Source organism: Bos indicus x Bos taurus, chromosome 5 (assembly GCF_003369695.1).
Source record: "Bos indicus x Bos taurus breed Angus x Brahman F1 hybrid chromosome 5, Bos_hybrid_MaternalHap_v2.0, whole genome shotgun sequence".
Taxonomy (NCBI): domain Eukaryota; kingdom Metazoa; phylum Chordata; class Mammalia; order Artiodactyla; family Bovidae; genus Bos; species Bos indicus x Bos taurus.
The window spans coordinates 45,479,464-45,500,485 of NC_040080.1; the positions used below are offsets into that span (position 1 = coordinate 45,479,464).

Genomic DNA, 21,022 nt, shown 5'->3' on the forward strand with positions numbered 1-21,022 from the left:
GAGAAGGACCAGCTTTAGTCTAAGCTTGGACCTCTGCAGACTCAGGACACTCCTGCTCAGTTAGGGCCAAGCCCCAGGAATAAGCCAACTGGGGAAGGTGCGCCAGCTGGTGTGACGGCAGCTCTGCCACTTACTGGCCATACCTTGCAGATGTTTGGGGTGTCTGGAGGCCTTACTGGTTGTTTCAAGTAGGGATTGCGTTACTGACCTTGGTGGGGAGGAGTCAGGGTTGCCGCTAAACATCCTACAATGCACAGGACGGTCCTGGACAGTAACGACTGATCCGGCCTCCACCCCTCAGGAAGGGCAACGTGGAGGCTGAGAGGCCCTGTCGCAGAGTACTGACAGTGCAGTGCTAGGCTTCCCAAGACTATTTAATTCATGTTCTCTGACACAGTGCTGGTCACCTCCATTTTCCATGTGAGGCAACCAAGACTCAGAGAGGTGAATTCTCTGGCCCCAAATAACACAGAGATAGAGCCCCAATACCAACTCCAGGGCCAGCACCTTTAGCACAAATCTCACTTCCTTACCTGGAAAATGCACCTAATAATAATACACAGCCAGAGCACCTCACAGGACCGCTGCAAGCGTCTAACAAAACGGAACATGTGATGATGAGTAAGTACCTCCCACCTGCCCCCACCTCAGGGTTCAAGGTCCTAGAATCCTCTCTGTCTCCCAAGAAGGTCCAGCCGCACCTTCCTTTGTGTGCGCTCCTCACTTTGCCAGTGAAGTGGATGATGCAGAAATCGGCTTTGTCCTTCAGCTGCTTGGGCTTCTGGAACTTGGGGTGGGTGTCCTGCTCCTGCACCACGTTCTCCTCGAAGCTCTTTCCCGTGGCTTTGGGGAACCAGCACTCCTCATCCAGCAGGGCAAGAATGCCAGGGGGCCTGCATTGAGGGGGACACAGTACCCCACAGATGAGCTTGACCTGCAAACCTACCCATTGTCACCAGAAACTCCAGATTTTGACCAGAATGTGGGCAATTCTTCCCTCACCATGGGAGAAAAAAGAAGCATTACTGAAAGCACTCAATTTAAGAGTTCTAGTTTAAAAAGGAACTTCTGGTATCCAGGCTACAGCCGACACAACTGAACCCAATGATCCATGACAGTGGTTCTCCAATGAGTGCACTGGAAATCATCTGGTGGGGTTGACTGGCTGTGAGGACCCCTGACCTATGTCCAGAAGCTGCCCTCAGTTGGTGCTCCAGGCGCTGGAGTTCCTCTCAGACCCCCTGCCACAAGCTCTATGGCTGCACAACTATGCGGTAAGTGGTGACATTAGAACAAAATCTGGAGGAAGTGCCCCCAGAGCCCCAGAACCTTCTGTGCATGGAGTTTACAAGAGACCGACTCAGACAATGTGGGGACTGGCTGACAGGCCAGGAGCCACATGGGTTCTTAAAAAGGCTCATCATAGAAGTGAATCATTCCATGTTAGGATTGTGGACAGTTCCAGCCCCACCCTCACCCTTATCCCACCTCAGGTAATGTTACCAAAAGGTATGTATGGGAGGGTCCCTCTGCTCGCCACTCAAAAGCCAGTAAACAGGCAAGTTGGTGGAAAGGAAAGTTTGCTTTATTTCAGATGCTGGCAACTTCAGGGGAGGGTGGTGGACATCTGTCCTGACTCCCCACACCCCCCGGACAAGCAGCGGGTGAGAGCATTTATAGACAGAGTTGAGGAGGTGGTGGGGTTACATGCAGAAACAGCACAGTCATCTCTAACAGTCATCTTCAATTGGTCATCAGTGGTCTGGCTTGCATCATCTTGGTTGTTTTAGGTACAGTTAACCTTCAGTTCCAAGGTGCACTTGTTCCCGTTTCTTTGTGGTCAATTCTCGGAATTGTGGCAGCTCAAGTCCTGGGTATAGCCTGGTCATCATGTAGTTAACTTCTCCACCTGGTGTTTTAGTATCTGTAAGACAGCTCACAGGATAAGGCTTAGAATATTATCTATAGCCCTTCAGAAAGAACTAAGGGTCCCTGAAAATCCTTAATGACTACATTATCTATCTCCTTATTTTGTTTTCCTTTGTTTCAGCATTTCTCACTTCTCTGATGAAATTTATTCTTTGATTAAGTTTTCCACAGGCAAAAGGTAGCAGAGGATATATTGTGGCGTGGGGGTATGGGGAGTGGGGGGCAAGGACCATAGGGTCCTGTGCCACTTAAGTAACACTTCAAAATGCACCAACTCTTCCTAGGCCATCTAATTAACTAACATTCAGTTCAATTCAATTCAGCTCAGTCGCTCAGTCGTGTCCGACTTTGTGACCCCATGGACTGCAGCACGCCAGGCTTCCCTGTCCATCACCAGCTCCTGGAGTCCACCCAAACTCATGTCCATTGAGTCAGTGATGCCATCCAACCATCTCATCCTATGTCATCCTCTTGTCCTCCTGCCCTCAATCTTTTCCAGCATCAGGGTCTTTTCAAATGAGTCAGCTCTTCGCATCAGGTGGCCAAAGTATAGAGTTCCAGCTTCAGCATCAGTCCTTCCAATGAACACCCAGGACTTACCTCCTTGAGGATGGACTGGTTGGATCTCCTTGCAGTCCTACGGACTCTCAAGAGTCTTCTCCAACACCACAGTTCAAAAGCATCAATTCTTCTGTGCTCAGCTTTCTTTACAGTCCAACTCTCACATCCATACACGACCACTGGAAAAACCATAGCCTTGACCAGACGGACCTTTGTTGGCAAAGTAACGTCTCTGCTTTTGAATATGCTTTCTAGGTTGGCCATAACTTTCCTTCATTGCCTTTCTTTGGAATTGGAATGAAAACTGACCTTTTCCAGTCCTGTGGCCACTGCTGAGTTTTCCAAATTTGCTGGCATATTGAGTGCAGCACCATCTTTTATGATTTGAAATAGCTCAACTGGAATTCTATCACCTCCACTAGCTTTCTTGGTAGTGATGCTTCCTAAGGCCCACCTGACTTCACATTCCAGGATGTCTGGCTCTAGGTGAGTGATCACACCATCTTGATTATCTGGGTTGTACTTTTTGGTACAGTTTTTCTGTGTATTCTTGCCACCTCTTCTTAATATCTTCTGCTTCTGTTAGGTCCATACCATTTCTGTCCTTTATTGAGCTCATCTTTGCATGAAATGTCCCCTTGGTATCTCTAATTTTCTTGAAGAGATCTCTAGTCTTTCCCATTTTATTATTTTCCTCTATTCCTTTGCATGGATCACTGAGGAAGGCTTTCTTATCTCTCCTTGCTATTCTTTGGAACTCTATGTTCAAATAGGTATATCTTTCCTTTTTCCTTTGCTTTGTGCTTCTCTTCTTTTCACAGCTATTTGTAAGGCCTCCTCAGACAGTCGTTGTGCTCTTTTGCATTTCTTTTTCTTGGGGATAGTCTTGATCCCTGCCTCCTGTACAATGTCACAAACCTCAGTCCATAGTTCATCAGGCACTCTATCAGATATAGTCCCTTGATTTATTTCTCACTTCCACTGTATAATCATAAGGGATTTGATTTAGGTCATACTTGAATGGTCTAGTGGTTTTCCCTACTTTCTTCAATTTAAGTCTGAATTAAGCAATAAGGAGTTCGTGGTCAGAGGCACAGTCAGCTCCCGGTCTTGTTTTTGCCGAGTGTATAGAGCTTCCCCACCTTTTGCTGCAAGGAATACAATCAATCTGATTTCGGTGTTGGCCATCTGGTGATGTCCATGTGTAGAATCTTCTCTTGTGTTGTTGAAAGAGGGTGTTTGCTGTGACCGGTGCGTTCTCTTGGCAGAACTCTGTTAGCCTTTGCCCTGCTTCATTCTGTACTCCAAGGCCAAATTTGACTGCTACTCCAGGTGTTTCTTGACTTCTTACTTTTGCATTCCAGTCCCCTATCATGAAAAGGGCATCTTTTTGGGGTGTTAGTTCTAAAAGGTCTTGGAACACAAAGTGATGTTGCTGTCAGGGTTTTCTGACCTGTAGCAAAGGAAGTCTGGCTTGGTTCTTATCTCTAGGGAATGAACTTTGATCCCATCTCTTCACAACAAGTTTTTTAAATTAGCATTAATTGAGCACCTACTCTGTGTCAGCCATCATGTGAAGCACTTTGCATGCATGATCTCAGTTTTCTCCACAATAAAATTGAACAGATGAAGAAACTAAGGCCAAAAGTAGTTCAGTAACTTGTCCAAGGTCACGTAATCTACCCCTTCCAAATGGGTTTCAACTTTTCTCAACCTGAGGCTGTTCACTACCAGCAAATGACATGGAGGAAACATTCCTGATGGGATCTTGAGAAGGAATAACCTCGATCCCAACCTTAGGATCCTGCCTGGAGGAGGTGTGTCTGCCAGGAGAAAGCTAGCCTGGGGAGATCTTCCCAAGAGGATCTGGATAAAATTTCTGGCACAATGTGTGGTTTGCCTGGACAATTTGGCCTCAGCCACAAAACTCTCCCAGGCATTGTCTTCAGTGAGCAGGAACTGCAGTTCTTCCCTGTTTACTCTCTCTGCGAAATGATCACTGACGACGTCAGTAAAGTTTTTGCTCTCTACACAGAAAAAAAGGAAAAAAGATTGCAAGAAATTATGGTGGAACATAAACGGTATTGAGTTTAAAGTAGCTCAGCAATAAAGAATCTGCCTGCAATTCAGGAGACACATGAGACGCGGGTTCCATCCCTGGGTAAGGAGTACCCCTGGAGGAGGAACTGGCAGCCCACTGCAGTGTTCTTGACTGGAGAATCCCATGGAGAGAGGAGCCTGGCAGGCTACAGTCCACGAGGTTGCAAAGTTTGGACACGACTGAGTGACTGAGCAAACAAGAACTCACATAAAGTGGCTCAAGTTCACCTTCCTGAGCAAAAGTCATCTGGGGTACTGTTAATGGATTCACCTGGGCTTACAGGTAGACCGTTCCCCTGCCCCTAATTCATAAGTTGAAATCCTGAGGCATCCTTCCCCCTGCAATGACTGTATTAGGAGATAGGGCCTTTAAGGCAGTAATTAGGTAAAAAGAGACCATAAGCGCAGAGCCCTAATCCAATAAGATTGGTGCCCTTATTAGAAGAGACATCAGATTTCTTTCTCTCTCTCTCTACCCCCTCAGCAGGAAGGCTTCTAAATTTTTCCCTTTTTCCTGCATCACTTAGGGAGAAAGGAAACTAGAATTTGCCTGGAGGGAATCCACAGAATTAACTCTGTATTGATTGATGTGGAGGGTGGGGGGGCGGTGGGTGGGGGAAACAATGGAGCTTCTGGGTGTCTGCAGGGGTGCTTGAGATCTATGGGACCAGTATCTGCCTGAGGCAGTCACACCTGGTAAGCAGGTGTTTATATATGGGAGCACTGGGCAAAAGCCCTAACACAGCATGGGAGAGGGGCGATGCTGGAGAAAGAGGTTTCCACCTGAAACTAACACATTCCAGGCAGAGGGGACAGCAGCACACTGGGCAGGACCTACTGTGTGGCAGGCACTGGCCCAGGACATGGACACACATGATATTTCACCCCCATGAACACATAGGGAAACGTTATTTCCATTTTACAGGTGAAGTCAGTTAAGGAGCTCCAGGTCACATAGGTGGGATGCGGCAAAGGCCAGGGGTTTAGTTCAGGGTCCGCTGACCCTCGCAGAGCAGCTGGGTGGACAGCAGAGCAAGAGCTGGAGGAAGCAGCCTCTGTGGTGATGCCCCAGGGCCTGTGAGCAGGAGGAGGCTGAGACCAAGGGAGAGGTCAGGAGAAGTTCTGGGATGCTGGGAGGCCACCTCCCCTGCCCCTCCTGGCCTTGGGGACTCCCCCTGCTGTCCCCCTCCCTGTCCTGCCTGCACTTCTGAGTCAGTTGCTAATGACAGTGGGAGAGGAAGTGAGCACCTTAACTGATGCTCTCTTGAGAGAACCAACCCTATTTCCTTTTAGGTTCCCCAGAAAAGAGTCATCATGGGCAGAGGAAAGAGGGTTGGCCCTCTCTTGTAGACTTTCCTGAGTTACTAAGACTCTGGACTTCCTATAAAGTCCTCCAAAACAAACCTATTGTCAAGTGGAAATAAGTTGAGGTAGAAAAGAGCAGTGTGCTCTCAGCCCTTCCTGTGAACTCTGCATCCATCCAAATGGCCTTGATCACCCAGCCTGGGCCGCTGGGACCAAAGTCACTGGTGTCATTGTTGCCTTCACGGACAAGACTACAGGGACCTAGACATCACCAACTCAATGGACATGAGTTTGAGCAAGCTCCAGGAGTTGGTGCTGGACAGGGAAGCCTGGCGTGCTGCAATCCATGGGACTGCAAAGAGTGGGACACACGACTGAGTGACTGAACTGAACTCAACTGAGACTATAAAGGTTGTAGGTAACATGCTCAGAATGGCTAAGTGGTGGTCTTAGGGCCCTCTCCCAGGTACCATGGGAACAGAGCAGGGGACTTCCTGGGGATTTCTTGGGCAAAGTGTTGCCAGGATTGGGCTTTGAAAGATTAGCATAACTTTGCCATGTGGTAGGAGCAGGTGTTTCTGGAAGAAGGATCTGAGGGAGGAAGCACCTGGAACCCACATGAGTGTGCTCCTCAGCAGCAGGAGTATGACCAGTATGCAGTGAGCAGCTGGTATCTTCTCGGACTGTGCCAAGTGCTGGCTTGTGAGGTTGGAAGGATTGGGTGGAGGGGCTAGGAAGAAGGCCATGGAGTAGACGGAGCACTATTGTCAAGGGCCCTCACAGTCTATTGGTGGCGGATCCTCCTTCACAGAGCCCAAGGCACAATGTACTCAGCCATGAAGGACTCCACAGGACAGGACTGGGTTTGTTCATCTAAGGGAGTCAACAGGGAAGATGGGATTAGCTCAGGGTGGGGCCCGGTGGGCAGGTTGTGGGTTTATCTGAGCAACCCAGATGTAAGGGCGTTCACTTTCCCTTTTGCTTCTCCAGGTATATCTGGGCCCAGAGAGTGTGTGTGGTTTATTGCACAGCTGGTGGCTGCATCTGCAGAGCTGAGAACAACTGGATCTTGTTCACACTCGGCCAGAGGAAGACTCCTGGGTGAGCAGGGGAGTAGGACCCCGCCCATCTCCCCATCCTCAGGACAACTGCCTGAGAAAAGGATGATTGTCACTAGTTGACAGAAGGAAACAGAAGCTCAGAGAGTTGAGGTCATGGCCAGAGGGGCAAGTTAAGCAGGGGCAGAGCCTGGATGTGGGGGCAGGTGTGTCTGAGGGCTTCCTCCCACCCCTGAGGCCCCTAAATGGTGTAGAGGGAGGGCGACACTTGCTCAGGTGGGCTCAGCTCAGGAAGTGGACTCCTGAGATGTGAGCGGTGACCCCAGAAGGAAGGTGGGTGTTGGGGTGCTCAGCCCTTTGGGAAATCTGGAGGAAGCAGATGGGGTAGAGGACAGGAGAATCAAAGCCTCTATTCCTATGGTCTGGCCACCTTGAGGCTGACCCCAGAGTGCTGTGCTGAGGTTGATGGGGGAAAGGGTTCCTTTTGAGATACAAGGATTCCAGGTTCATCAGCAGGCATCTCTGAGTGCCTGCTCAGTGCCAGGTCCTAGAGGGAAACTGAGGCCTGAGAGGGGAGGGGCAGGAGACCAAGTGGGGAAATGCAGGGCATTGCCTTCCTGTGTTCTCTGGGCCCTCAGCTCAGGGCTGCCCATGATGGTTGATCATGTGTGGGAAAGATGGTCCAGATGGAGGAAGTGAGAAGGGCTTACTATGCAATGTCTGCATTATGATCCTGGTTTTGCAATATTAAGATACAAAGTCAAACTGTAGACATGTTAGTGTAACAGGAGGGGTGTAGGGTTAGATCTATGTGTTTAGACAGGCAGAGAGAAACTTAGGAACTTTGGGGTTATTAAAATCATATTCCTGGGACTTCCTTGGTGGTCCAGTGGTTAAGACTACCAGCTTCCACTGAAGGGGTTGTGGGTTCAGTCCCTGGTTGGGGAATTAAGATCCCACATAGTGGGCAGTGCAGCTAAAAAAAGAAAAACAGAGTTTACAATTTGATCAGTTAAAATAAAATCACATTCCCTACTTACATACCAGTGTCAGAAGGCCTGGACTTGGCCTCTACCCTGCCCATGGAGAGCTATGTGACCCTGGACAAGCCACCTCCCCAGGGAGTGTTTGTTCAGTTCTCTTACCCATTTTTAAAAGCTGGTTTCAGTCTGCTCATATGGGTTTGTAGCTCCTCTGTGTGTTGGGGACATTCACCTTTATCCTCTCTAAGTATTGCAGACATTGTCTCCAGATCTCTTGCATTTTGATTTGGTTTATGGTGTCCTTAGCAATTTCTAATTTTTAAGAGATCCAATGGTTTCTGGGATTTGTGTCTTGGTGAGACAGTTTTCCTCAAGTTAGCAGTATTTTTCCAGTATGTTTTGCATAATGTTTTTGTTTCTTCCAGTACGTTTGTAGGTTTTTTTTCATTCTGGTTTACCTTTAGGTCCCTTTAGGTTTCACTAATTGATTAGAGCTTTTTGTTTCTTCTTCTTCCTCCTTTTCTTCTGCCTTCTACCTTCTCCCTCTTTCCTTTTTTCTCCTCCTCCTCTCCTGCTCTCCCAGACTCCCTACCTTCCTTCCTGCATGTCTGCTGCTTTATCTCCTTAAAGCAGGATTTACTTAACAGGTACCTACTGCAATCAAAAAGGAATACACTGCTTTTTTCTGCCTTTAAAGGAGCCTCCAGTGCAGTAAGGCATTATTCAGATTTTAGCAGGAGCCCATGTCTTTCCACAATTCTCTCTTCCTCTTTCTCTTGGTGTAAAAATATCATGGCTGGAGTAAGGAAACATGAGGAAGTACAGGTGTGTCCTGCCACCTGAAAGTACAGTACAGCTTTCCTACAAAAGCTTTCCTAAACCAAGATGGCCTAGTGTGAAGAAGATATAGGTCTCACTTCACAGTTTACTGGCAGAGGGTGATCTTTTGGAAAGCAAGGGACGTCCATAAATGGAAACACTCAGAAATCTGACTGCTCTGTCAGAAAGAGCTTCTATCAAGACAGATAAGGAAAACAAATGGAATTACCCAACTGCAGGTAAAAGAGGTGTGGTGCTGTGTCTTCAAGAAGTTGGTGGTTTCATGTCCCACTAATGGGTTCCACATCTTATATTTTAGCCATGCTGTGTCTGGGTGGGGGGAGGGAGCCCTGGAGGCCCTGGAGCAGGAGGAGCAACAGAGAAGAGACAGGGCACCTGCCCAGTGCTGGGAGCTGCAGAAACTCCACACAAACAGACCCGCAACCAGGAAAGTGCAAGGTTCCAGGGGGCCTGGAGAGGAACCGGGGGAGACAGCAGGGGGAGGAGGCTTTGGAGTGGGAACTCTAATTACAGGTAACATTTCACCTGGTGAGGCAGGTGGGGAAAGGCCTTGCAGGGGGAGGGGCACCCTGAGAGAAGGCCTGGAGGCTGGGGGGGTGGGGATCAGAAACCAGGGAGCTGGGAGTCCTCCAGGTCCCTCGACCAGGCCCCGTGGAGTCAGGAGGGTGAGGAAGACAGGCGTAGGAGCTTCAGGCGGGCCTGGCGATGGGCTAAGGACTCTGCACTTGATCCTGCCCTAACCCCTCCTTCCCTGCCCAAGGTGGATAACTTGCAGCCACATGGAGCGAGATGTTTGGTGAGAACCTCTGCCCACATGGAGGGGAAGCCTCTGCATCTGGCCATATAGTTAGGTGGGGAGTCTTTTCAGGGTTCTCCTTGCTCCCACTGATAGGATTTTCGGGCAGTGACCAATGAGAGGCTAACAGAGGAGGATGCCCTGGATACTAATCCAGCAGTGGAAGCACTGTCCAGCATCCACACCCAGCTGAGGCCCCAGACAAGGGTCAAGACCAGGACAAGAATGGCAGGGAAGGATGGAAGGATGAGGTGGACGGTCCAAATGCATTTTCAAGTGTTTGGCATCATCCAGGATCAGCCCTTCCTGCCCAAGCTCTCCTCCTCTCTCTGCCTTGGCTCTTGGTCCTTGTGTTTCCCAATTTCAATTGGCTGCCCTGGCTCCTGGGGTCCTACAGCTTCGAGGCAGAGAAGGAGGCAGGGGACAAGCCAGCTCTCCTCTCCCATGTGCCTGGAGACGGGCCTGTCTGTGTAAATTCTCTCCCATCCACACAGTCAGTGCCCACAGCCTCCATCACCAGGCATACTCCCTGGTAATCAAGCTGATGGTTACTATTCTTGAGGGGAACCCTGGGCATTGCAGAGGGAAGGTGATAGAAAGATTCTAGGATCAGGGCTCAGGTTAGGGGGTTTGGGGGAAACTCTAAGGAAGTTGGGCCACTCTAGACTGGATGCTGTAGAGAATGGCAGGGGCAGTTTTACCAATGATTGTCTCAGTAACTCTATCTACTGAGAGGGGAGACCAGAGCAAGGATAAAGGTGCAATTGGTAAATAAAAAGCAGTCATGATTTTCAGCCAAGGCAGGGAGTGTGAAGACTTTGGGTTCCTGTCACCACCACCCCTGCTTTTTAATTCTTATTATTGTTAGCAGCAAAGTGAAAATAAGCCGGGTATGGAATCTTGAGCCCAGAAAGTGGGTGGGATCCAGTTCTCCATGAAGAAGGTTTCTGACCTTGGGCAAATCACAGAACATCTATGCTTCAGCTTCCTTAGCTGTAAATGGGGATACAGTGGTACACACCTCCTGGTTATCAGAACAATATGGATTATAATTTATAAAGTCTTAGAGTAACTACCAGTGCAGAGCAAAATCAGAAATACAAGCCACTCTCAGGAGTAGCTGTTACTGTAACTATAAGGACCTTTACTATCATTTCAGTCAGGTCTCAGCAAGAATACTTAAATAAGTATTCTTTTGCCTTCTTAAAATACTGCCTTAGTATAATTAACACGCTTATTTTCTCATCTCCCAACACAAGATAGTCACAACCGGAACCAAAAGAAGTTCTCTATATAAAGATCTGCTATTTAAAAAAATAACAGAGAACTGGCAAGACAAAGGATGGACACCATCGCATATGAGATGTGTGAATGGAAATTTGTACAGTTTCTTTGCATAACAAAGTAGCTGAAGTGTGAAAAAATGTTAGGTGTTGATACCCTTGGATCCAGTCATTCTACTTCTAGAAATGGCTTAATGAAAGAATCTTAAATGGAGGCAAAGTTTTATGCAAGAAGAGTGTTCTTTGCACTATTACTTACATAAAGAATTAAAAACAGCCTGAAGTCCAACAATCAGGAGTGGACAGCAAAGATGACACCATTCGGGTCCTCAGCTGACCAAGGCAGGGCTGCAGGAATTGGAGTGGGGCTGGTGGGAGTCTAGAAAAAAGGTTTGTGGGATAAAGGCTATTGCAGAAGCGAGGAAGATGTGGGCTGTGGGAGCTACAGCAGCGGGAATGTTATCAAGGCAGAGACTCAAGCACAGGGTGCATGACATCATTTGCAATAAAAAGAGTCATTTTCCAATTAACATGCATCCACAAAGAGACATTTTTGTACATTAAAGCAAGTAGAGCATAGTCATCACACACCTGGAATTTGGATCAGAAAGACTTGGGTTCAAGGCTGGGCTCCAGCAGAAATGTGAAAACTTGGACTGACCTAAGTTTACGTGAGTTTCAGGAGCCTGCACGTCATAGACAGTGGATCAATATCACCTATAACCAATTATTAACACAAGCATTCCCAACCTCATGTAATTTCCAGAGGATTCCCTTCCTATCTGTTCTTCTGTCTCTGGTTTTATTGTTCCTATAACTTCGCAGATGGCTGTCTCCTGTCTGATTGTCCTCTCTTGTACCCCAACAGGAGAGCAGAACTCTGACTGGGGAGGATGAGTAACTTTCCTTAACAAGTGATCTGCAGAGCCCAGGGGACAGAGAACCATGCTGAGTTAAATCCATGGTGGCACTGATGGCTGTCCCAGGGGAAACCACCCAGGACCTCACCCCTCGCTGCCCCCTCAGGCACTGCTCACCCGCGATCAAGCCCACAATCTCTTTTCTCTTCCCCAAGGGTGAAACGACACCTCCTTCCAGCCTGACACAGACGGGTTAGCTGAAGGGAGATTTCTGAGACCCTGCTGATGCCACCATGAGCTCAGAAGATCCCAGGGACCGCTCAGGTAGTCAGCCACCTCGTCTCTGGCAGATTCCTACTTGTGACCCAGAATTGAGGGTGGTGTCTCCAGGCCAAAAGAACCTGCCGAGCAACCAAGAACCAAGAAAGGCGTGTATTAGCATCCCTCAGAGAGGCAATGGGGAGTCCTCTAACACTTGGCGGTCTGTCCCCACAGCCTCTTTCCTGGTCCTCTCCTCAGGGAGCCACAGATAAGATGCTAACTTCCTCCCCCTGCCTCCTGACCCCCAGCTAATGACTCAGAAATGCGGCAGGGCAGCCCATGGAGGGGTGTGGGCACAGCAGAGAAGGCAGGACAGGGAGAGGAGGTCCCCTGGAGCATCTCCTGCCCTCTCCCTTGGTCTAAGCCTCCTTCTGCTCCCAGAACCTGGGGTGTCAACACAGAGGCTCTTTCCTCCATCTCTTGCGCTGCTGCCCACCCAGCTGCTCCGTGAGGGTCAGTGGACTCTAATCTGAACCCCAATCTGGCCTTTGCTGGCTCCCATACCTGCCTCTGAGATCTGGAGCACCTTACCTGACCTAACCTGTAAAATGAGAATATTTCCCTATGTTGTGATGAGGACTGAATATAATGTGTGTCTGTGGCCTGGGCCGGGGCCTGCCACATAGTAGGTCCTGCCTAGTGCTGTGTTGTCCCCTCTACCTGGAATGTGTTATTCCAAGTAGAAACCTCTCCCCTTCTCTAGAATCCCCTCTCTCCTGTGCTGTGCTAGGGCACCTGCCCAGTGCTCCCATATATAAACACCTGATTACCAGGTGGCTGCCTCAGGCCGGTACTAGTTCTCTTGTTCTCAAACACCCACGCAGACAACCAGGTGCTCAGTTATTTCCTCCACCCACACCACCCTAATCAGTCACCACACAGATCTAGTGCTGTGGGTTCGCTCCATGTGAGCCCTGTTTGTTTCTCCCTTAGTGATGCATGAGAAAAAGAAAACCTAAGAGCACTTAATTTCAGGGAAGAGAGAGAGAGAGGAAGAGATCTGACATCTCTTCATTTAATATGGACACTGATATTACTGAATTAAGGCCCCACACTTAAGGCCTCATTTCACCTAATTACTGCCTTAAAGCCCCCTATCTTCTAATACAGTCATTGCAGAGTGGGTGGGTCTGGGCGTTAACTTATGAATTGGGGCTGGTGCACACAGTCAACAGCATGCCAGATGAACGCTGCTCAGAAAGGTGAACTTTAGCCACTTATCAGACCAGATCAGATCAGTCCCTCAGTCGTGTCCAACTCTTTGCGACCCCATGAATCGCAGCACGCCAGGCCTCCCTGTCCATCACCAACTCCTGGAGTTCACTCAGACTCACATCCATTGAGTCAGTGATGCCATCCAGCCATCTCATCCTCTGTCATCCCCTTCTCCTCTTGCCCTCAATCCCTCCCAGCATCAGAGTCTTTTCCAATGCGTCAACTCTTCCCATGAGGTGGCCAAAGTACTGGAGTTTCAGCTTTAGCATCATTCCTTCCAAAGAAATCCCAGGGCTGATCTCCTTCAGAATGGACTGGTTGGATCTCCTTGCAGTCCAAGGGACTCTCAAGAGTCTTCTCCAACACCACAGTTTAAAAGCATCAATTCTTCGGCGCTCAGCCTTCTTCACAGTCCAACTCTCACATCCATACATGACCACAGGAAAAACCATAGCCTTGACTAGACGATACTTTGTGGGCAAAGTAATGTCTCTGCTTTTAAATATGCTATCTAGGTTGGTCATAACTTTCCTTCCAAGAACTAAGTGTCTTTTAATTTCATGGCTGCAGTCACCATCTGCAGTGATTTTGGAGCCCAGAAAAATAAAGTCTGACACTGTTTCCACTGTTTCCCCATCTATTTCCCATGAAGTGCATCACACCATAGTTTATTCTAATCTTCAATTTTTATTTTTCTGTCTAGAGAGCCAAAGCTTTTTTGAGGATGTCCTTGAGTATTTCCAGGGGAGTGTGAGATGGGAACAACTGCAATTCCTGCTCACTGAAGACAAACCCTGGGAGAATTTTGTGACCGAGGCTGACTTGTCCAGGTAACCATGCAGGTACCCCAGGAATGTCACCTACATGCCCCCAGGAAGATTATCCCAGGCTAGTTTCCTCCAGGCAGATCCTATGGTTGAGGGCGAGGATGTTTCTCCTCAAGATCCTATGTGGAATGTTTCCTCTGTGTTATTTGTTAGCATTAAATGACATTGGGTTGAGAGGAGACGAAACCTGCAAGGAAGGGCAGGTTATATGACCTTGGACAAGTTACTTAACTACTCTCTGCTTCATCCTCTGTTCAGTTTTATTGTGAGGACACTGAGATCATGCACACAAGTGCTTTTCATGATTGCTGACACAGAGTAGGTGCTCAGTCAATGTTAATTTTAAAATAAGCTTGTTGGGAAGACTCAGGGACCTTCTTCCTGGAGATGATAAACAAGAAGGACATCCTTTAGGTCAAGTCAGAAAATTCTGACCCGAACATCATTTTGTGTTCCTGGGGATTCCGATCAGAACTCTTTCATTCCCCATTTTAGGAATTATACAAACACTGCAGGTTCCTGCTGGCCAATAAGGCAGAGAGGCTGGAGGGGAACTGGTTGGACCTGGTGGGATCCTGAATCTAGCCCTGCCCAACTCTGGGCCTGTGGGTTTAAGACTTTGAGTCTCAGATTTGTTATGTGTTATGTCTCCAGTGGGAATACCAATTTAAACTGATGGACTGTAGTGATGGCCTCAGAGTGAACTGCAGAGTCAGAGGTGGGGAACCAAGTGCAATCATCTCATCGAAAGGCCCAGGGAGGCCTGGATCAGGGTCAGACCTAAGGGTCAGGGTGGAGCAGAGGGTCCAGGTTGGAGGACTAGTAGGCAGGCTTGGGCAGCAGGCCAGGATTAGAGTGAGGAAAGTGGGCCCTGAGGACACAGAACTGAAGGGCCTGTGACTCTAACAGAGGTCCTGGGAGTGGGAGAGAGGGATATTTCTTCCCTTCCTGATGGGATCCCCTCAAGATGGGCTAGAGGGCCCTGGGTGACCATGTCCTCCACACCCTGCTTGGGACCTGGCTTCTCCCTCCATCTGGGACCCTCTTCTAGTCTACGTGGAGCCGCCCTAACAGTGGGAAGGCCATGTGGCTCAGAGAGCCCTCCAGGGTCATAGTAAGTGGCTGCGATTGTGTGTCATTTGAGCGATTCTGAGGAGCCTCACGCATCCCCACCAAAGATGAAAACACTTCCTCCACCAGCTGTGCAAGTGCCAGTCTCTTCAGACTTAGCCATTCAGATGGGCATTTCCTCAAGTCTCCTGAATCTTTAGAGGTTTCATAATGTTTCACACTGCCTTGGGGTGCAGGCACATGAAGCTGTCACAAATTAACATGTGACCCCTGAGAGGTCAGCGGTGCTGGGTCCTGGGTCAGGAGTCAGTGAGGTGGGCTGGAGGGGCCACGGGGAACAGAGCTCACAGCAAATCTCCTGCTTCCCAGTCAATATGTGCAGTGGACAGACCCAGTGTCTTTCTGCTGAGAAGGCCAAGGGTATCAGGCTTGGGTGAGAGCAGATGCCAGGCAAAATGATCGTTAAGGGTTCTAGCTGAGTTTTGATTAAAAAATAAATAAATAAAATTCTAGATGCACAGTTAGCCAATCTGAAAAGTGTGAGGGCACAGTCCCAGGACTGTCCTTAATTTCCCATCAAGGGCAAATTTGGGGGATCCCACAACCACCCTCAGATTCTAGAACTCCATAGAAGGATGCACAGACTCATTAAAGCTTCAGGATCCCAGTTATGGTTTATTACAGGGAAGGATGCAGTTTCCCATCAGCCACAGGGCAGAGTCTGGGCAGGTTTCACACATGAAGCATACATTGTCCCCAGGATGCATTACTGTCCTGGATCCAGTGTGGCAGGACACATGGAGCACTGCCCGCCAGGGTGCTCACCCTATTTAACAACAAATTACCCTGACCTGTCATCTCCAGCCCCTCCCAGAGCTCAGACTATTGCCCTAGAGCCCAGCTCCTCCAGAGGTCAGAACTGATACCACGTGACCCAGAGGCCCGCCACATGTCAACTTGTCAGACTCTCCAGTGGCCAAAGTCCCAGGCAGATGAGGACATTCTTATGAGCCAGAATATTCTTGGGGCCTAGGGACCACATCCTAGCAGCCACGAGCAAAGAACAAGTAAACTCCTCACTATACACTAAGGTCCCTGAATGAAGGGTTTTCTGCTCTAATCCCAATTCTCTTTGTTTATCAGTGAAGTTCCCATTTTACACACAGTCTGGAAGTGATGGTATTGGTCTGCTTTGAGGTGTCTTTATCAAATATCTCTCTTAAGTTATAGGTATCTGAAGATGGCCTTTGCTTATTTATTCCATGTTTGAATAAGTACATGGAGCACTAACAATATACAAATGAGTGTTTAAGGTTGGAAAAAATTTTACATTAGTAAAATTCTTGTGATTTACAATAAAATCTCTGCGGTTTATGCAGGATAGAGTTTGTTGAGCCTGTTTCTTAGACAAGCAAAGTGTCTTTCTAAGGCCTTAATGTTCATTGTTACAGGGAAGAGGCAGATGTACTCTATGAATGTCTGATCAAGCTGCAAACAGACTTGGCCGGGGAGGACCAAGACAGGCTACAAAAATACCAGCAGGAAAAGGAGAGGTTTTTGAAGGAGTTTCCTCAGGTAAAAGAAGAGCTGAAGGAGAGCATAAGAAAGCTCCATGAGCTTGCAGACAATGTTGACAAGGTGCACAGCGACTGCACCATCTCCAATGTGGTAGCTTCCTCCACCGGCATTGCGTCTGGCACCCTGAGCATCCTTGGGCTGGTTCTGGCACCCTTTACAGCAGGCCTCAGTCTGGGACTCTCAGCCGCTGGAATAGGGCTGGGAGCAGCAGCTGCTGTAACAGGTTTGTCCACCATGGTGGTGGAAAATGTACACATGTCATCAGCAGAATCCCAGGCCAGTCTCCTTGACATAGCCAAAATAATTTCCTATGTATATGATCTCTACCAAGTTAAAGTCTTTGGGAGCCATATTCGTGCCATCAGGGTGGCCAGAGGCAACCCTCAGTTAGTAGCCACTGCTCAGCGCTACATAACCACTGGGCGAGTCTCTCTCCGAAGTGCCCGGCAGGTGAGAAGACATTTCAGAGGCACTGCTCTGGCAATGACTAGAGCAGCCCGTGTCAGGAGAGGAGTCCTGTCAGGTTTATTCATGGGGCTGGACGTGTACTCCCTGGTGAAAGACGCACAGGACGTGCAGGAGGGGGCAAAGACAGCATTGGCTGAGAACATGAGGCAGAAAGCCCGGGAGCTGGAGAAGAAGTTGGAGGAGCTCACCTGGATCTATGAGAGTCTGCAGTAGGGCCCGACTGGGCCACCCCTAGAGCAGTGCAGGGACCAGGGACATGTGCAGGGTCAAGGGGAGAAAGCACTTATTTTGGACTGAAGAAGACACTGAGGGCAGAATAAGGGAGAGACAGGGAGACTAGCAATGAGAAGCCAGGAATAGGGGAGCTTTGAAAATGGGAGAAAGCCAAAGTAATCCAGCACAAGTAGCAGAGCTCCTCTATCGCCCTCCCCAGGGTCTGATATTCCAGCAAGTAGGGTTTCCCCTGGTGAGGGTCTCTAACCCTACTTCTCCAGCATCAACTCACCTTTGAGCTCAGTGGGTAGTGAGTTGCTTGTTCCCATGTTTTATTAAAGTATAGTGGATTTACAATATTGTATTAGCTTCAGGTGTGTAGCAAAGTGTTTCAATTATATGTGTATCTGTGTTCATATTTATCCCTTTTAAATTTTTTATAAGTTCTTCAGTTCAGTTCAGTCGCTCAGTCATGTCTGACTCTTTGAGACTGCAGGAACCACAGCATGCCAGGCCTCTCTGTCCATCACCAACTTCCAGAATTTACTCAAACTCATATCCATTGAGTCGGTGATGCCATCCAACCAACTCATCCTCTGTCGTCCCCTTCTCCTCCTGCCTTCAATCTTTCCCAGCATCTGGGTCTTTTCAAATGAGTCAGCTCTTCACATCAGGTGGCCAAGGTATTGGAGTTTCACTTTCAGCATCAGTCCTTCCAATGAATATTCAGGACTGATCTCCTTTAGGATGGATTGCTTGGATCTCCTTGCAGTCCTACAGACTCTCAAGAGTCTTCTACAACACCACAGTTCAAAAGCATCAATTTTTCAATGCCCAGCCTTTCTTATGGTCCAACTGTCACATTCGTACATGACCACTGGAAAAACCAGAGTCTTGACTAGACGGACCTTTGTGGACAAAGTAATGTCTCTGCTTTTTAATATGCTGTCTAGGTTGGTCACAACTTTCCTTCCAAGGAGCTAGGGTCTTTAATTTCATGACTACAATCACCATCTGCAGTGATTTTGGAGCCCAGAAAAATAAAGTCAACCGCAGTTTCCACTGTGTTCCCATCTATTTGCCATGAAGTGATGGGACCGGATGCCATGATCTTAGTTTTCTGAATGTTGAGCTTTAAGCCAACTTTTTCACTCTCCTTTTTCACTTTCATCAAGAGGCTCTTTAGTTCTTCTTCACTTTCTGCCATAAGGTTGGTGTCATCTGCATATATGAGGTTATGGATATTTTCCCAGCAATCTTGATTCCAGCTTATGCTTCTTCCAGCCCAGGGTTTCTCATGATGTACTCTGCATAGAAGTTAAATAAGCAGGGTAACAATATACAGCCTTTGTATATTTGTATATCCCAAAAAGTACTGCTTTCCGGATTTGGAACCAGTCTGTTGTTTCATGTCCAGTTCTAACTGTTTCTTCCTGACCTGCATACAGATTTCTCAGGAGGCACGTCAGGTGTTCTGGTATTCCCATCTCTTGAAGAATTTTCCACAGTTTGTGATGATCCACACAGTCAAAATCTTTGGCATAGTCAATAAAGCAGAAGTAGATGTTTTTCTGGAACTCTCTTGCTTTTTCAATGATCCAACAGATGTTGGCAATTTGATCTCTGGTTCCTCTGCCTTTTCTAAATCCAGCTTGAACATCTGGAAGTTCATGGTTCATGTACTGTTGAAGCCTGGCTTGGAGAATTTTGAGCATTACTTTGCTAGCAGGAGAGATGACTGCAATTGTGTGGTAGTTTGAATGTTCTTTGGTATTGCCTTTCTTTGAGATTGGAATGAAAACAACTTTTTCCAGTCCAGTATGAAAAGGCAAAATATAGGACACTGAAAGTTGAACTCCCCTGGTTGGTAGGTGCCCAATATGCTACTGGAGATCAGTGGAGAAATAACTCCAGAAAGAATGAAAAGGTGGAGCCAAAGCAACAACAACACTCAGTTGTCAATGTGACTGTTGATGCAAATAAAGTCCGATGCTGTAAAGAGCAATATTGCATAGGAACCTGGAATGTTAGGTTTATGAATCAAGGCAAATTGTAAGTGGTCAAACAGGAGATGGCAAGAGTCAATATCGACATTTTATGAATCAGTGAACTAAAATGGACTGGAATGGGTGAATTTAACTCAAATGACCATTATATCTACTACTGTGGGCAAGAATCCTTTAGAATAAATGGAGTAGTCATCATAGTCAACAAGAGTCTGAAATGCAGTACTTGGATACAATCTCAAAAACAGTAGAATGATCTCTCTTCATTTCCAAGGCAAACCATTCACTATCACAGTATCCAAGTCTATGTCCTGACCAGTAATGCTGAAGAAGCTGAAGGTGGTCGGTTCTATGAAGACCTACAAGACCTTCTAGAACTAACACCTAAAAAAGATGTCCTTTTCATTATAGGGGACTGGAATGCAAAAGTAGGAAGTCAAGAAATACCTGGAATAACATGCAAATTTGTCCTTGGAGTACAGAATGAAGCAGGGTGAAGGCTAACAAAGTTTTGCCAAGAGAACACACTGGTTTTAGCAAACACCCTCTTCCAACAACACAAGAGAAGACTTTACACATGGACATCACCAGCTGGTCAATACAGAAATCAGATTGATTATATTCTTTGCAGCCAAAGGAGAAGTTCTGTACAGTCAGCAAAAACAAGACTGTGAGCTGACTATGGCTCAGATCATGAACTCCTTATTGCCAAATTCAGACTTAAATTTGAAGAAAGTAGGGAAAACCACTAGACCATTCAAGTATGACCTAAATCAACCCCCTAACGATTATACAGTGGAAGTGAAAAATAGGTTTAAGGGTCTAGATCTGATAGACTGCCTGATGAACTATGGACAGAGGTTTGTGACATTGTACAGGAGATAGGGATCAAGACCATCCCCAAGGAAAAGAAATGCAAAAAGGGAAAATGGTTGTCTGAGGAGGCCTTACAAATAGCTGTGAAAAGAAGAGAAGCAAAAGGCAAAGGAGAAAAGGAAAGATATTTGAACTCTACATTTGAATGCAGAGTTCCAAAGAATAGCAAGGAGAGATAAAGAAGCCTTCCTCTGTGATCAGTGTACTTGTTAATCAATATAAAAATTAAAATATACTTGTAGAATTTGGGATCTGAAGCACTAAAGGGAGGAGGAGAATTAATATCTCAGTTTACAAAGCTAAGAATCAAGAAATGGTGGGTCCAGTCGAAAGCATAAGAAATGGAGATGTAAATAAGGTGCTTACAAGTACAAAGCTTCCTAATAGGGGATATCAAATTAGTGAAATAATGATATAAACAGACGATGGGGCAAGGTATAAGAAATAGTAAAAAATAAATGAAATCCTTATTTTTCCCAGTCAGAAGTAATTAAATAATATCAAATTTTTAAGTCGAGAAAAAGACAAATGCAATCCTAAATATTGATTAGCTATTGTGGTTGATGACTCCCCACTTTGCACCAGGCACCTTCCCAATTGCATGGTATGCATTCACTTCCTTTTAGTTCTCACAATGATCCTGTAAGAAAATAAACTGAAGCTCAGAGAGGTGAAGCAATTTACTCGAAGCACACAGCTCGTGCTAGAGCCAGACTCCAAGTCCAGGTTCCT

At 47.3% G+C, this 21,022-nt stretch overlaps 2 protein-coding genes across 3 annotated transcripts in view; one reads left to right on the top strand and one right to left on the bottom strand.

Moving 5' to 3' along the window:
* The window catches only part of LOC113892658 (apolipoprotein L6-like), a 50,594-nt gene that overhangs the window by 24,552 nt on the left and 5,020 nt on the right, over positions 1-21,022 (bottom strand). The window contains exon 2 of the mRNA XM_027541781.1: positions 702-893. The gene's annotated coding sequence lies outside the window, so the exon portion shown is untranslated. The remainder of the gene's footprint in view (positions 1-701; positions 894-21,022) is intronic.
* LOC113892657 (apolipoprotein L3-like) lies at positions 4,723-17,767 on the top strand. 2 transcript variants are annotated; one of them, XM_027541779.1, is made up of 4 exons: positions 4,723-6,996; positions 11,931-12,039; positions 13,955-14,081; positions 16,601-17,767. In XM_027541779.1, exons 2-4 carry the CDS (start codon positions 12,009-12,011, stop codon positions 17,406-17,408), a joined length of 966 nt encoding a protein of 321 aa, XP_027397580.1. In that variant the 5' UTR covers positions 4,723-6,996; positions 11,931-12,008; the 3' UTR covers positions 17,409-17,767. The 2 variants fall into 2 exon arrangements, with proteins under 2 accessions (XP_027397580.1, XP_027397581.1); XM_027541780.1 differs by lacking the exon at positions 4,723-6,996 and having other exon boundaries at positions 11,503-12,039.

What these genes read in the sequence shown, in the direction of transcription:
- LOC113892657 (XM_027541779.1), top strand. Translation starts at nt 12,009, where the DNA reads ATGAGCTCAGAAGATCCCAGGGACCGCTCAG. An exon ending in AGATCCCAGGGACCGCTCAG is followed by an intron (nt 12,040 to 13,954) that starts GTAGTCAGCCAC and finishes TTTTCTGTCTAG; the next exon opens with AGAGCCAAAGCTTTTTTGAG. An exon ending in ACCGAGGCTGACTTGTCCAG is followed by an intron (nt 14,082 to 16,600) that starts GTAACCATGCAG and finishes TCATTGTTACAG; the next exon opens with GGAAGAGGCAGATGTACTCT.